The sequence below is a fragment of the Oenanthe melanoleuca genome, chromosome 2 (genome assembly GCF_029582105.1).
Source record: "Oenanthe melanoleuca isolate GR-GAL-2019-014 chromosome 2, OMel1.0, whole genome shotgun sequence".
NCBI classification, from domain to species: Eukaryota; Metazoa; Chordata; class Aves; order Passeriformes; family Muscicapidae; genus Oenanthe; species Oenanthe melanoleuca.
In genome coordinates, this window is record NC_079335.1 from 51,990,861 (window position 1) to 52,005,446 (window position 14,586).

Below are 14,586 nucleotides of genomic sequence, written 5' to 3' on the forward strand. Positions count from 1 at the left end.
CTGGTTTAGCCTGCAGTAATGTTCTACAAAGCCTGGAAGTAGGAAATAAGGAAATCTGTCTCCTGTTTTTGTCCTACTATGTAAAGCATTTCAAATCAATGTGTTTGCAGTGGAATGAGTCCATGCAAAGTCCTCTAGGTGAACCTAGCCATTTGGCATTATTACTGTTATGGGAACATCCCAGTCTGACCATTCACAAGACTCTCTGTCAGTCTCATTCCCAAGGCCAGAGACTTTCACTGCTGGGACCAGAGCCCCTTTCCAGTGGGCAGCTCCAGTGTGCCCACAGATGCTCCACTTGACTCCCCTCACACAGCCAGGCCAGGATTCCTTACTGGATCCACCCCAGGTTCCTCATGGCAGAGTTTCAAATGTCTCATTCCATAAAACAATTTATTCATGGTGTAGTAACACAGAAACAGCCCCAGCTCATGCCTCTGAGAAGGGGCCTCAACAAAGGAACCCCTAGGCTTCTGTACCCCCACAGTCCAAGCCACATGCAAATCTCGCTCTTACCCATGAGTCTTTTCTCCTGCTGTGTCTCCCAGTGTCCATTCACCTGGCTGGCACAAGCAAAAGGTTGGCAGCGTTGCCTCTTGTCTCAGGTTCCCACTGAAAGCTCCATCGATACCTCAATCTGCAGCTTGCAAACTGAGCCATGTATTCCTCAACAATGACTTCTTCCCTGGGCACAGTCCTGCACATGCTGTCCCTGGCTGCATGTCATCCCCATAGCTGTTATTAGGGTATTTAATCAAAACTCCCGGTTTGATTAAATCAAAATGCTGGTAGCTCACAGAATCCCAGAATGACAAAATGGGAAAGGAAGGGACCACAGTGGGTCATGGGGTCCAACCTCCCTGCTCAACCAGGGTCATCCAAGAGCCTGTGGCACAGAGTTTCATCCAGATGGTTCTTGAATATCTCCAGGAAGGGAGACTCCATGGCCTCTCTGGGCAACCTGTTCCAATGCTCGGTCACCCACACAGTAAACAAGTTGTTCCTCATATTCAGCTGGAGAGAGCTTCCTGTGCATCAGTTTCTGCCTCTTGTCCTAATGCTTGACACCACTGAGCAGAGCCTGGCTCCATCCTCTTGGCACCCTCCCTCTAAATATATATACACATTGATGGGGTCCTCTCTCAGCCATCTCTTCGGGAGGCTGAACAGGCCTAGGTCCCTCAGCCCTCCTTCCCTCATGAGAGAGATGCTCCAACTCCTTCATCATATTTGCAGCTCTCCAACAGGCCTGCTCCAGGAGCTCCATGTCTCCTGGGTACTGAGGAGTTGGTGGTGAGGGTTTGCTCGTGAGGATCAGGGGGAAGAGTCAGTCCATGGTCATGCAGAATTGCTTTCTCAGTATGTGCCTTTCCAGCGCAAATTGTGTCAGGGGAGGTTTAGGTTGGATATTAGGAAAAGGTTCTTTACCCAGAGGGTGTACGGGCACTGGAACAGGCTCACTGTAAAATGGTCGCAGCACCAAGCCTGACAGCGTTCGAAAAGCGTTTGGATAACGCTCCCGCGCACACGGTGAGATTCCTGAGGCTGTCTTGAGCAGGGCTACGGACTGAAGTGGGATGACCCCTGCGAGTCGCTCCCAATGTGGTACACGGCGCGACACCGGGCCCGGCCGAGGAGCGCTCCTGCGCATGCGCGCTGCGCCGCCTCTTCCACGGGCGCGGGAGGGGCGGGACGGTGACGCACGCGCGTGACGCGCGCTCCGGCCCGGGCACGCCCCCCGCCCCTCCCGGCGGCCGCTCGCGCGCTCGCGGAGCCGGCGCGAGGCTGTCAGTCCCCGGGCACCGCCGGCGCGCGACGGCCGCTGCCGCGCGCCCTCCTTCCCGCCATTGCTCTGAGGGACGCAGCGCGAGCGCCATGAAGATCTGGAGCTCGGAGCACGTCTTCGGGTGAGGGGCCGGGCGGGGAGCGGCGACACCCCGGCGCTTCGCCGGGCCGGGCCGTGCGGGGCGAGCCGGGTCCCGCCGGGGTGGCGGCGGAAATAGGAATGCTGCGGGCGCGGCCGGAGAAGGAGGAGGGAGCCAGGGAACGAGCCTCGGCGGTGCCGGTCCTGCATCGCCTGGAGCTGCTTCCTGCGCGGCCGGACGCCGCGCCTGGGCTTCTCCTAGCTCGGGAATAGCATTCCAGCAGGATGGAGTGGTAGAGCTGGCTAGACAGCGTGATGGCTGGGTGTTCACGAAAAATAACTTTCACGCTATAAATAAAAATAAATCCCAAACTACTGATGTAGCCGACGATATATTCCAAGAGGTGTGGGCGGAGTGGCTGTGTCCCTTAGCTTAGCCTCAGGTGCTGCCGCTGAGGTGCCCAGCAGCCAATACGTGTACGTGTTCTTTCCATCAGTGCTTTTCTGCATGGAACGTGGCTCTGGCCATCCGTTCCACCTTCGTGTGGCGAGGAAACAGCAGGGAGAAGTGTCAGGAGGTGTGTAACACGAGCTGTCCCGGGGAGCTGGCGTGGAGCTCCGGGAATGCCACTGCCGGTGATTCCTCTGCTACAGGTGTTCCTAAAGTCTTGAAGCCCAAAGGGCACCGCGGGTGATAGTTCTTAAAATATTTACAAAATATCCCAGATGTGTTGCTCTGAATTCCTTGTGCTGATGCAGGTACTTGGTCCTCCACTAAAGCATTGGTCTGGTGTAAGTGAACTGTGGTTTCTAGCAGGAAATATCAGGCAGAGGCTGCTCGATCACGACACAGCTCCCGAGTTTGAGATGAGTATCTGTCACCTAGGAAATGCAAAAGCTATTTTTATTTGACATTTTCTCATCACGTTCTGTATTAGAACACCCCTATCTTATGGCGTAATGTGTGTGGGTGTAGGTAGTTAATTTGAATGGTTAATAAAATGTTGTTGTGCCTTATCAGATATCTGACTCAATCCCTTAGGGACATTTAACAGAATTTTGTCATTCTCAGTTTCTGTATCTTCTATTGATGGAGGTGTAGAGTCACCAAAGGAACAATCCTCCAGCTCTCCTTCTGCTGCAAGAATAGAGGGCACTTATTTCTCCTTCTTGCACCAGTAAAACTTTCTGATATTTTTCTTATTAGAAAAATAACTTATTTTTCCAACTTTCTGTTTTTTCTTGTAGTGCTGTACTGTCAGTGCCTTTCTGTACCAGTCTATTTTAAGAGTAAAATAAAATCCATTTAGGGCCCTGAGTGCAACTCGTAAGTACAAGTTGGCACCTCTAAGCCTTCTTAAGTTAGATACAAATTGTTGAATTTTTAAACATACCTTTAAAGGCTTTAAGGCTATCATGTCATGACAGTCAGTTATTCTGAATATAGAAATAATTAGGGACAGAATTTCTCTGTTGGATCAGATCCATGGTTTCTGTAGCCTCCTCTGTTTCAGAAGGAAATATCTGAAGTACCTCAAGAGCTGTGTGGCCAGTCTGGCCTTGAGTAGCAGGACTGCTCCCGTCCCAGGAATTTGAGGTTATCAAAATTTGTTTCATAAAAACAGTTCTGAGAAGAGTATCCATAAGTGGAATACATGTTAAGAAAGTGCTGGAAGCAGTAGTATAGGTGCAGACATCAGGCTGTGAGCTGATGTGGTTTCTAAAAATCTGTTTCATTTTTTTTTTTTTTTAATTTTTTTTTTCCTATAGGAAGGAACAGAAACTAGTGATGTCCTCTTTAGTTTATTTGGTATGCTTAGAATTACAGAAAAATTTATGGTGGTGTGGACTCCTGGAGGTCTAACCCTCTTCTCAAAGCAGAGCAAGGTTAAGCATTTGGTCAGGTTGCTTTCCTGGTGAGTTCTAGAATGAGCTGAGATTTCCACCATCTCTGTGGGCACTACTTGGAATGTCACTTGTAGCTGTGAGTGACTGTTGCCCCTTGCCTTCATTTTTCTTAGTCTTGCGTTAATATTTCCTTGCTTCAGTCTGGAGAGAAGAATTTATTTTTTCTTCTGTTTTTGTGTCAGCACTCTCATATTGCCTTTCCAGGCATAACTGTATTCCAAAGGGACTTCAGGGAGCTGTGAAGCTGTACAGCCTGTATCATATTGCAGAACCTATATCCTGATTTAGTATCAACTGAATACTTGTGATTCAATACAAAATACAAATACTCTCACCTCTTCCTTTTGCAGGCATCCCTGGGATACTGTGATCAAAGCTGCTATGAGGAAGTACCCCAACCCCATGAATCCATGTGTGGTGGGCGTGGACGTCCTTGACAGGAGCCTGGACAACCAGGGGAGGCTGCACAGTCACCGTCTTCTGAGCACGGAGTGGGGACTGCCCAGTATTGTCAAAGCGGTACATTTTTGCAGCCTTTGGTCTCTATAAAGGGTGTGATCTCTTCTATGTCATCCTCTGAATTGCAGCTGACTTTCAAGTAAAAAGCTGAAGTTTGTGTATGTCTGTAAATGCCTTCCAGGCTGGTCTGTGCCATGCTGTATGGCTGATACAATCTAGACAATGAAATCTCGCCACTGATCACGATCCTCTGCTATCCATTTATTACTTTCTATTTATTTAGGGTCACTGAGAACTTGGCATTTATGTGCTTTAAGATTCAGTTTGTTTTTGTTTGTTGGATTTTAGTACTTCACTTTTTTTTTCCCCTTCAGATACTAGGAACAAGTAGAACTCTGACTTACATAGAGGAACATTCTGTGGTAGATCCAGTGGAAAAGAAGATGGAGCTTTGCTCAACTAATGTGAGTGGTGGCTTAAGAATTTTCTGATAATTAATTCTGGAAGTTGGATGTTTTGCTCTTAACATTTAGATTAGAAATGTATCTGTGTCTTTCATTAGAGGCAACAAATTACATGTCTTAATGTCTTAGATGACTCTTTTTCTCTTTTTCTTCTTCTCATAATTTAAATAGTTCATCAAACATTTGTGATTCTGTTTTTAATGTAAGATTATTTCTCAGAATACATGTAAAATAGTTTGATTTTTAGATGAATGAGTTCTGTCATTTCCAACAAAAGTTTTAGTGTAAAATGCATCTTTTCATAGAACATAAATGAAGTGTTGTGCTGTATTTTGGTATCCTGGTAACTCGTAACTCTCAGATTTAATGTGGGATTGTCTGTAGGAGAGCCTTGTCTCCGTACAAAAGGCCTTGTCCTTCCTGAGTATTAATTTTTTGTCCAGTCCAGGTAGTGCTGTGGGGGTCTGGAGGAGCCTCTCTTAATCACTGGCCATAAATCAGACTCAACATTCAGAGAAAGCTGTTGGTGCTCTGTCCTGTGAATGGGAACTTTGATATAATTAGATCCAGGATAGGAGAATATGCATCACCCATTATAGGTCTTTTTATTGACTGTATTCTGGGTTTTATATTCTGTGTACAGTATACTGACATTAAATTGAGTGCTCTGCTTTTGAGTAGTGCTGCTGATAACAGAAAAATGAAAAGTTGGAAGTGAGGATTTCAGCTCTGTTTTTGTTTTTAAGATTACGCTCACAAACTTGGTGTCTGTTGACGAGAGGCTGGTTTACACACCTCATCCAGAAAACCCAGAAAAGTAAGTAGGGATGTTTGTGTGCATCTTTGTGTCTAGGATTTCTTAGTCCAGTTCATCTTAGGTGTTAACCTTCTTTTATTCCCTTGCAGAACTGTGCTAACTCAAGAAGCAATTATTACTGTTAAAGGTATTAGCTTGAGCAGTTATCTGGAAAGCTTGATGGCAAGCACGATATCTTCTAATGCCAGAAAGGTACTTCTTTGTTCTGTTTTCTCCTTCTCTCCCCTCACCAATTGTTCTTTCTTTTGTGATAGTAATTATCAATGATGTGTGTTAAATGTTGTATTTAATTTCCCTAGATTTTGTGCACAGTGTTTCAATAAATCTTTTATAGAACCTCAGCAACCTGTTTCTAGGAGTTAGTGCTAGTAGAGAATGTAACTTCACTTTCAGCCTTTGTAATGTGGATTAATCAGTTATTGCCATCTTATTTTCTATGCTGCTTTTGTCAGTTGTTCCAAATCATAACCATTATTGATCTGTCTCCTTGCCTTTGGCTGAAAGTAATGTAGTGTAAGCAGAGGAGGTGAGGCTGTGCTGGCTCACCTGGGTAACACTGCACTGACTGCTCTGTCCTGTGCTTGCTTTTTCTATTTGGCCTGCAGCCATGGAGGTGCTCTTCAGCATAGGCAGAGCTATGGGTGTGCTTATTCTTGGGCACTTTATCCTACAGTTCTTTAGGGAAAAAATGGAATTGCTAGAGAAGCATAGGCCCTGCTGCCTAACAACAGGATGGGTTCTGTTAGGAGTTTGAGATTCTGTTCTGCATTGCTGAAGGGGTTCAGCCCAGTGGGAATCTGGCCCAGATAACTCCTGCTATGCCAGAGATCCTGTGCTTTGGCCACTCCTTCATCCTTGTGAGGGATGCATCCTTGTGAGGAAAGCCAGTGTAAGCCAACTTGGTAGGACCAACTAGATCAGAGAGGTGAAAGCCTCCTTTTCCAGCCTTCTGTGTGCTTCTCCTAAGGTGAGAGGAAAACATGTTAAAATTAGGGGATGGGGATGGAGTTGTGGGTCATTTCCAGACACTGAAATGTACCTTTACCTAGCTGGGTGCTCTTTGTTTGTTTGAAATAGATGATATTTCAGTTAAATTACAGTTCTGTTCTGATCCGGTTTCCATTTAATAGTCTGTGTATATGGAGTGTATATTCTCAAAAGAGAAGAGCAAACCCTGGCTCATAATCAAATTTCAGGCTGACCCAGAGGTAGCAAAGCATTGTTTAGTTGGCTGGTGTGCCAGATCAAGTTAGGTGCACTTAAAAATGCTGGCAAAATTCCTCTTGAGGCATCGGTTACATTTGCATGTCTCTTGAAATCAGAGAAACTGTAAATATTAATTGATACTTGTTGAGGTGTTGCCTGTGAGAGAGCTCAATTTCTTGTGAAGATTGTTCTGTTCTGCCATTTTCAAGGTACACACTGGCTTACAAGCTTCTTGCAAATCAGAAAGATCTTCTTGTCCCGTGTATTTCACTGAAAAGTCTCCACAGATTTTGAACTTGGCAGGAATTTGCAATTGCTGCTACCAGCTCTTTCTTTGCTAATCTGTACCTACTGCACTACTGCTAGCTCTTCTTGGATGCTGTGCTGTGCCTCTGTGTTCAAAACACCCCTCTTAAACTTCATTATGGTTACTGAAAAATGTTTATTGTTCTGAAGAAATAGAAATTACTGAGACTTTGCTCTGAGGTAGCAGTGGCAGTGATGCTTTATTATTTTTAATAATGATGAAAAAAATTATTTGCTGTTTGTTGTAAATCTTTTTGTGTTACTCTAGGGGTGGGATGCTATTGAGTGGATAATTCAAAATTCTGAAAGCGCTCTAAGCTAGCAGTTCTCCACACCTGCAGTTTGTACTAACTAGTGGTAATGCCAGCATTCTTCTTCTTGGTACAGCATTTCAGCTTTCTAGCGAATATGTGCATGTTGTCGCGTGGATTCCATAAATTACCCTGCATGTCTGTTTTACACCTTGCATACAGGAATGGCAGACCTGTTCACTGCTCTGCGGTTGTAGAGGGTGAGCATAGTCCAGGCTGGATCCATGAACCTGTGCTTGTGCCACAGGGCATGTGCTGCAGCCATGTCTTGTGCCACAGTCTTCTTATGGCTTGAGGACTGCAGACAGCTAGGGGTGTGAAGGAGTCCCTCCACTGAGTGTTTTATCTGGTCCTAGTTTCTGTGATTTCAGTATATTAAGCTGGTACCTAAAGAAATTAATAAATTGGCTAGTGAGTGGAATTGGCATTATAAAAATGGAACAGACCTTTGTTACTAGGGTATAAAATTGATTTCTTGAAACAGGTTGCCTAACAGGGGTAATGTTTTGCTTAGCGGAATTGTATTTGCTTTTCTTCTGCCTGATGAATAGTGTTGGCCTTCTGCAGAAATCTGTGCAAAGCTTGAAGCTGTCAGGATGCCAGACTGTTCCTGCTTTTCTTTGGTCTTGTAGTTATATTCATTTTGGTAGTGACATATCCCTGCAGTTATATGACCATGAACAAATCTGAGTTCAGGGTTGAGAAAACTGAGTGTATTTGCCTCTGTGAGACCTCTGCGGATTGTTTTCCTTCCACTAGTCAGTGTAGCCTGTCCCTGTCATTCCTGTATTGGCTTCTGCTTCAACCAATAAGATATCTTAAAGAGAAAGAAATCCATTTTGCTGCTTCTCCTAGTTAAGAAAGTTGGGCTTTTTACACTGCTTACTTTGAGATCTGTGTATGCCATGAATGTTTGCTTTTATGTTCTCATTCCACTAGGCTTATATGGCTGTTTTTCTGGAAAACATCAACTACAAATGCCCAGCATTTATCAGTCCCTTAAGCTCTACCAACAAATCTTCATATGCAGTGCTTGTTCTGCCAGCCACGTCATGCTGCTGACACCTGCAATAATGAATAACACAACATGCATGCCTGGGGATGAGTGTGCTTGCTTAATGACTGACTGCAGAACTTGTTGTACAGTATGAGAATTTATAGACAGTCCTCTGTCAGATTTTTTTCTGATAACTGGGTAGTTTGTGGCACACAGAGGCTTTGGATCTGATTTCTAACTTAATTTCTTCAGAATGTTTCTGAAGTCTTTCTTGCTAAAATCATGAGTTTATTCTTAGCTGCAAAATATGGCATATAGTGTATGCAAGTCTAAGGAGATATACACAGACCTATGTACTCTCAAAAACTGGAGGAAATATATTGGTGCAGTTGAATGTCATGGATTTTTTTTTCCTAATTTATCTCATCAACAAAGATACCAAGTAAAACACAGTGATGTGATTGTTCCTAGTCAGGGCCTGAAAAGAAACTCAATGTTTTTCTACTGAATGTTTTCTATGGCAAGGGTGTTTGACTTTCTGACAAGTCTTCTTTGAGCAATATAACAAATACACAAACTGTTGCTGCCTCAGTTCTGTGTGCCCCTGTCACCTCAGAGAGGATATTTAAACTTGACTTTTAAATGTCCAAATTCCTGCTTACTGAAAGATGATTCCCCCTCCCTGCCCCCCCACATTTTCCTTACTGGGCACTCATCTCAGTTAATTCACAGCTAGTTACAACTTGTTGCTGTGCAGTAGCCCATATCTGGGTGCTTTATTTGTGCTTTACTGGTATTCCCAGGTCTTGCACAGCCTGTGGAGAAGGTGGAAGTTACTCCCTGCTGAAGAAGAGCCACTTCGGTGCTCAAATGGAAGGAGCTTAGAAGTTAAATCATCCCTTCTAAGGTCTTTTATCATCAACCTGTACTTAAAGTGGACAATTTCAATCATGCTTTCTTGAATATTATTAGTATCTTTTAAAAGCTTCTCTTGAACTAATTAACTGAAACATCATAGTTCTTGAGGTAACTTGGGGTGGAGCTGAATCTCCCTTTCTGAGCCTTGACCAAGAGGCATCTTTATTGTGATACCTGGAAGGCTTTTCTCAGTTTAAGGACTGTCTGCCAGTGCAGAAGTAGCAATTGGTGTTTATTCTTTGAGTCCCTGGAATATGGAAAACCCAAAGAGAAACTAGGTCAGCGCTTCACTGACCTTAGTGGGAGTCTTGAGATAACTGTGCTCCTATTCACAGTAAAACTTTATTTCTTTTAATAGGTTACACTTTGCACTCTGGATCTGTGCTTTTCATAGTATTACAGACTAATGTTTCTAGCCTGGCAAAAAAAATCCTTGGAGAGTGGATGACCTTTCTTTTGAAATTCTTTTTTCCTTAGATCTTCAAAGCTGCTTATGCAGATTCTTGTTCGTGCTTCATAGTCTGTAGAGGACAACAGCAGGTTCTGGACACTGTGATGTTTCTGAGCACTTTATCACCTTTAATGAATACAAAAAAAAATTAGCACATCCCGGTTTGGAACAAAACTCTGTGTGCAGAGGAGGCCATGCTCATCCTTTCTGTCAATGTCTGCAGAAGGCTTGAACACTGACAATGGCTGTCCTGAACATTTTTGACTTTTTGGGCTCAAACCTTTATCTCCAGAATTCTAAACTTGGCCAGAGCCATGTGACTCCCACTTAGTGTTCTCCACTGTTTATATTTCTTATTCTTAGTAGAGTAACAGAGGTGAATGTCTCTTGACTTCTCTCTAGGTGAAAAAAGGCCAGATGTTCTCCTGGTCTGATCCCATCTGTTTTCTTTGACAAAAGCTGCTATTCTGAGCTTGCAGAGTTCTAAAATCTTGACTTTTGTTTAGCTGGAGTCCTTCTCTTTGTTTTCTTGACTTCATTGTGCCTCTGGCTGCATCTTGTGTTCATTGGGGTGCAGCTGCTACAGAGTCTTCTTCAGGCAAAAGGTTTTTGCCAGGCTTATTGCCCTGGGTTCTTCAGCTCTTATTGAAGCACTGGCTGTCAGTTCTGAGCTTGAGGTATTCCCATACCTTGATATAAAATGTGCAACTCCACTCTCTCAATTAGTGTGATTTATCTGCTGAAAAATTGCTGTGTATGAATGTAGAATTCAGTGTGAATCCACATCTGGATTCTTGATAGATATCAGATCACTTAGCTGCTACTTCAAAGAGCACTTGGAAGACTTTCATTGTCCTGCATCTTCTCAGAAACTCTCTATATAACTTGGCTAATGAAACCAAGAACAGTACCTGGATTTTGCCGTAAATCTGCTGATACTCTTTGGGTGGTGGGAGCAGCAAACAGCAAAAACAGCAATTCTCTTAGGTAAGGAAACTTGACTGCTGAATTAGACCATTTGTCTCGTGTGCTGCTGGGGGCCCACACCAGCTTCTGGGTGTGCTTCTGGGGTGAAGCAAATGCCTTTGCAGTGAAATTTCCATAAGAAGATGCTAAGAAATTATCAATATAATCTGCAGGGCATGACATTGATTTTAAAACAAGTTTCATGTCTGACAGAGGAAGCCCTATAGAAACATGAGGAGTGGTGGTGTGTCTGTTCTGATCCTAAATTCTGGTGTTTTTCTGACAGGGTCGGGATGCCCTGGAGTGGGTGATCAGCAAACTGAACACAGAACTGGAAGAGCTGAAGTCCACACGAGAGGGGATCAAACCAGCCATGGCAGCAGCGTCCACAGAAAAGTAAAGCCAAATATTTGGGTTCACCAAATAAAACCAAGTAACTGACAGAAAAGTCTTACTCTACAGACTGCTCTGCAGAGCTCCCTCCCAAGGCTGATGTGCAGAGATTTTGTGCATTTATAAGAACACTGGATCAGCAGAAAAGTAACTTCATCCGTCATCTCCACAGCAGCTCTTGTTGCTACTGAAGATTAAACTGACCTCCTGCAGATGCTCTTTTAATTTGAATAATTTATGCTTAACACTGGAAACAAAACATTTAGCACATTTAAAACGGCCTAAATGTGCCTTTTAAAACAAAGGTAGAGGGCATGTTGTGTTTACACCATCTCAAACAGAAAAGCTTGAAAAAGAAGCATGTGTGGGATTAAGGGTTTTCTGTGTGAACCTTTGTTCTGCAAAGGGCTGATAGGTCCTAGAGCACTGAATTGTGTCTGGTTTGTAATCTGATAATGTCTTATGGCCAGTTAAAGGGAACTACATGAGTCAGAACATGATACTGTAGAATTTGATATTTATCTAGAGGATCATCTTGAAAGTCTTCATCTTGTGTGGAACTAACTTTTCTTAGGTTGTTTAAATGTGCTGCCTGAACATGACACACAGATACTTTACCTCTTAGATGTTTGTATCCAAACAAAGATAAAGTTTCTATTGATGTTAATAGCCTAAAATAGTTTTTCTTGTGGGGAGAAGGGTATAATTTATTTTCTTATTTATTAATTTGTCCTAGTTCCTCCCCTCCCTATGAGGACAGGGCTAGTGATTACTGGAAGGTGCTGGAAAATATTTATCTCTAAGAAGGGTATTTGTAGGCTACTGGAATGAAGAGACTGTGCTGTTCCACTGGTCCTTGCTCTTCACATCATGTCTTAACTGAGGGAGAAATTGATGCAGTAACCAGAAGAGCTGAAATGAGAAATGAGCAGAAAATTTTAAATCCAAATGATAAGATTTCATGAAGAGAAACTTTTCATTCCCTGAATGAAGAAAATAAGAGTACAAGAACCACAAATGGACTCTCCTTTCTAAATGCTTTCTGTCAACTACTGACTGTTGGTGTAACCAATCCTTTTCAACACTTTTCCATGTGGGTACGAAATGGTTTTAAAATCCTTTGAAATGCTCCTCAGTATCTGGAAAAATATCTCCAATAACTGCAGAAACTTTCCTATTAAATATGCATATATATATATATTGTAATAACTCTACCCTTGTCTGATGTTTACAGAATTGTCATGTTTGATCTAGACAAGAGTATATGTTTCTCAGACAGAACGCTCTGTTAGGGTATTTTAACTTATTTTTTGGTGTGCACACAAAGTGAAATAAGTGCTGCAAGGATGTTTACTTGTTCAAGTGGCAAGCATGTGCTCAGGAAGCAGCATGAGTAACTTCTAAAAAAATAGAAGAGCAAAATGTTGGTCACTGTTTTGATCTGATAATTTTAAGGTGTTTGTAGCTTAAGGGAGTTTTCTGCATTCGTATTCTAGTTAGTCTGAAAGTAAACTTTAATTTTGGGTGTAACTAAGTTACATGATCCTAATGAATAAACCTACTTTTAAAAATATGTCTATTAGTTGAAGGCAATTAAATGAATAGCAAATATTTACATTGCTCTTTTTATGTGGACCTAAAGCCCTTCCTATTTCGGAACAGAAACTTGGAGCTTAAAGCAGCCCATGTCTGGAAGGTAAGATGGATGGCTTTGGTGCAGGTCAGTTGTTGTCCCTTTTCAGGAGTGATGCCACTTCCTGGGTGAGGAACACAGAAAATGTTGTAGCTCCTGATGTTGTTCTGCTGGGCAGGGAAGTGCAGCTATGGCAGAGCTCTGCACAAAAAGGGAAAAGCTGGTGGTGTGTCTACATTTGGAAACCTGTGCTGCAGCATTTCCATACATGCCTGCTGGAGGGGATGAAAACATGACCGTTAGCAGGGGTAGGAAAGCCTTTGGAGAGGTTCATGTATTGCTTTGGTTTGGGAGAAGAGTTGTCTAAAGCTGCTTCTTGCATCAGAAATGAAATATTTACTTAGTGTTGTCTTATGGTTGGGTGACTTGTGCATAGCATTCTAGCACTGGCTTCCCACAAAAGTTACCACAGGCTCTCCAGGGCGAACTCCTCTGCCACACCCACAGGTCAGTCCCAATTACACATCAGTTTCCTGACACTTTGTTTCCTTCTTGCAGTGGCTAAACTCTGTCTGTTTCTGTTGCAGCATCTCCTTCCTCTTTCATTCCTCACTGGTTTTGGGCTGCATTCGCTCCACCATTTCCTGCCACTTAGGAACTATGTGGCTAAATGCCTGTTTTTCCAATCTGCTGCTCCACTGGCCAGGCATCAGCATCTTTCCTACCTGTTCTCAGTCCTCTCCTGCTTTTCTCTAGGCTAAAGTCGGGAGGCTTTGGGTAGGAAAAAGATGTATTTCTACTGGAGGCCTTTTCCATCCCTCGGCTCCCTCTTGTCTTAGGGGTTGGTGGCAGTTATGCATCCATGGGATTATTGATCTTCCTGTGGCTGCTCATTTTGCCAGTGTGTGCAGAGGACCTTGCAGTAGGTCATACTGGAACCAGGTAGGCTCCAGTGTTTAGCAGATGAAACTGCTCTTAATGTCCCATAAGCTTTCCTGGGCAGTTTTTACCCTGCTCTCTGTCCTTATTGTTGGCATGTGGGTCTTCCATCCTTCTTCTCCCTTGGCCAGGGGACTGGTCAGATCAGTGGGATCTCGTGGGATCTTTAGCTGTCTGTGCTGTGCATAAGACTGTTTTTGAAGCATCCCAATTCCCATTCCTGTTCTTAGACTGTTATAGACTGAGTTAGCCCTTGAGACAAAAAAACTTCTGCCTTTAAAATTGTTTGTTTTCATTGCTCCCTGAAGAAATTCCTCCATCTTTTCTTTCTTTACTGAATATGGCTAAAAAATATTTCTGAAGTCAGTTTAATGTCATTGACTGAGGTGTCTCAAAGACAGAAAGTTGCACGTGACGGAAAGTGTTAAGCTGCTTGTGGGAGCAGCAGAGCGCAGCTTTTTGGATTGGAGCAGAAGTAGGAAAAGGATACATAGGAGGGAAAAAAACATATAAAGCAGAAATGGTGTCAAGTCAGCAGTGACTTACTTGGAGGCATCTTGAAGTGCTGGGGGCCAAGCAAAAGAAAGCTCTGCTTGTAACCATGTTGATTGATAGGCAGCAAGTGCCATCTTGAATAAGAATTCTGCACTTTGAGAGTCGAAAGTGGAACTGAAGTTGGGTTGTGTGAGTTGTGAGAGGGAGGTTGCTTGCAGCAGTTGTTCAAGCTGCAGTTTGGTGTTTCTGGGTTGCAATTCAAGAGAAACTGAATGGGGGGGGGATGTGATGTAGGGAGGTGGATTTTAAGAATTTGGTGCCAGCACATTATGTCTCCACACTGGATAGAAATGTGCTTGCTCTCCCCATCCGTAGAGCTGTGCCACACACACCTGCTGTGGAAGGAAGCTGGGAAGAGCTGGTTCCTGGCTGCAGGGGAAGCAGAGAGGGAAGACAGCA

The 14,586-nt window shown here is 43.5% G+C and overlaps 1 protein-coding gene across 2 annotated transcripts; it reads left to right on the plus strand.

Moving 5' to 3' along the window:
• The first annotated feature begins 1,703 nt into the window (after positions 1 to 1,703).
• Positions 1,704 to 12,633, plus strand: PRELID3A (PRELI domain containing 3A). 2 transcript variants are annotated; one of them, XM_056484510.1, is made up of 6 exons: positions 1,704 to 1,907; positions 4,123 to 4,291; positions 4,606 to 4,695; positions 5,442 to 5,512; positions 5,602 to 5,704; positions 10,954 to 12,633. In XM_056484510.1, exons 1-6 carry the CDS (start codon positions 1,876 to 1,878, stop codon positions 11,065 to 11,067), a joined length of 579 nt encoding a protein of 192 aa, XP_056340485.1. In that variant the 5' UTR covers positions 1,704 to 1,875; the 3' UTR covers positions 11,068 to 12,633. The 2 variants fall into 2 exon arrangements, with proteins under 2 accessions (XP_056340485.1, XP_056340486.1); XM_056484511.1 differs by lacking the exon at positions 10,954 to 12,633 and adding an exon at positions 7,293 to 7,433 and having other exon boundaries at positions 1,736 to 1,907.
• The last annotated feature ends 1,953 nt before the right edge of the window (positions 12,634 to 14,586 follow it).

Excerpts from the sequence above, each read along its gene's own strand:
- PRELID3A (XM_056484510.1), top strand. The coding sequence starts at position 1,876 with ATGAAGATCTGGAGCTCGGAGCACGTCTTCGG. Across the intron at positions 4,292-4,605 it reads TGCCCAGTATTGTCAAAGCG|ATACTAGGAACAAGTAGAAC; the intron begins GTACATTTTTGC and ends TTTCCCCTTCAG. Across the intron at positions 5,705-10,953 it reads TATCTTCTAATGCCAGAAAG|GGTCGGGATGCCCTGGAGTG; the intron begins GTACTTCTTTGT and ends TTTTTCTGACAG.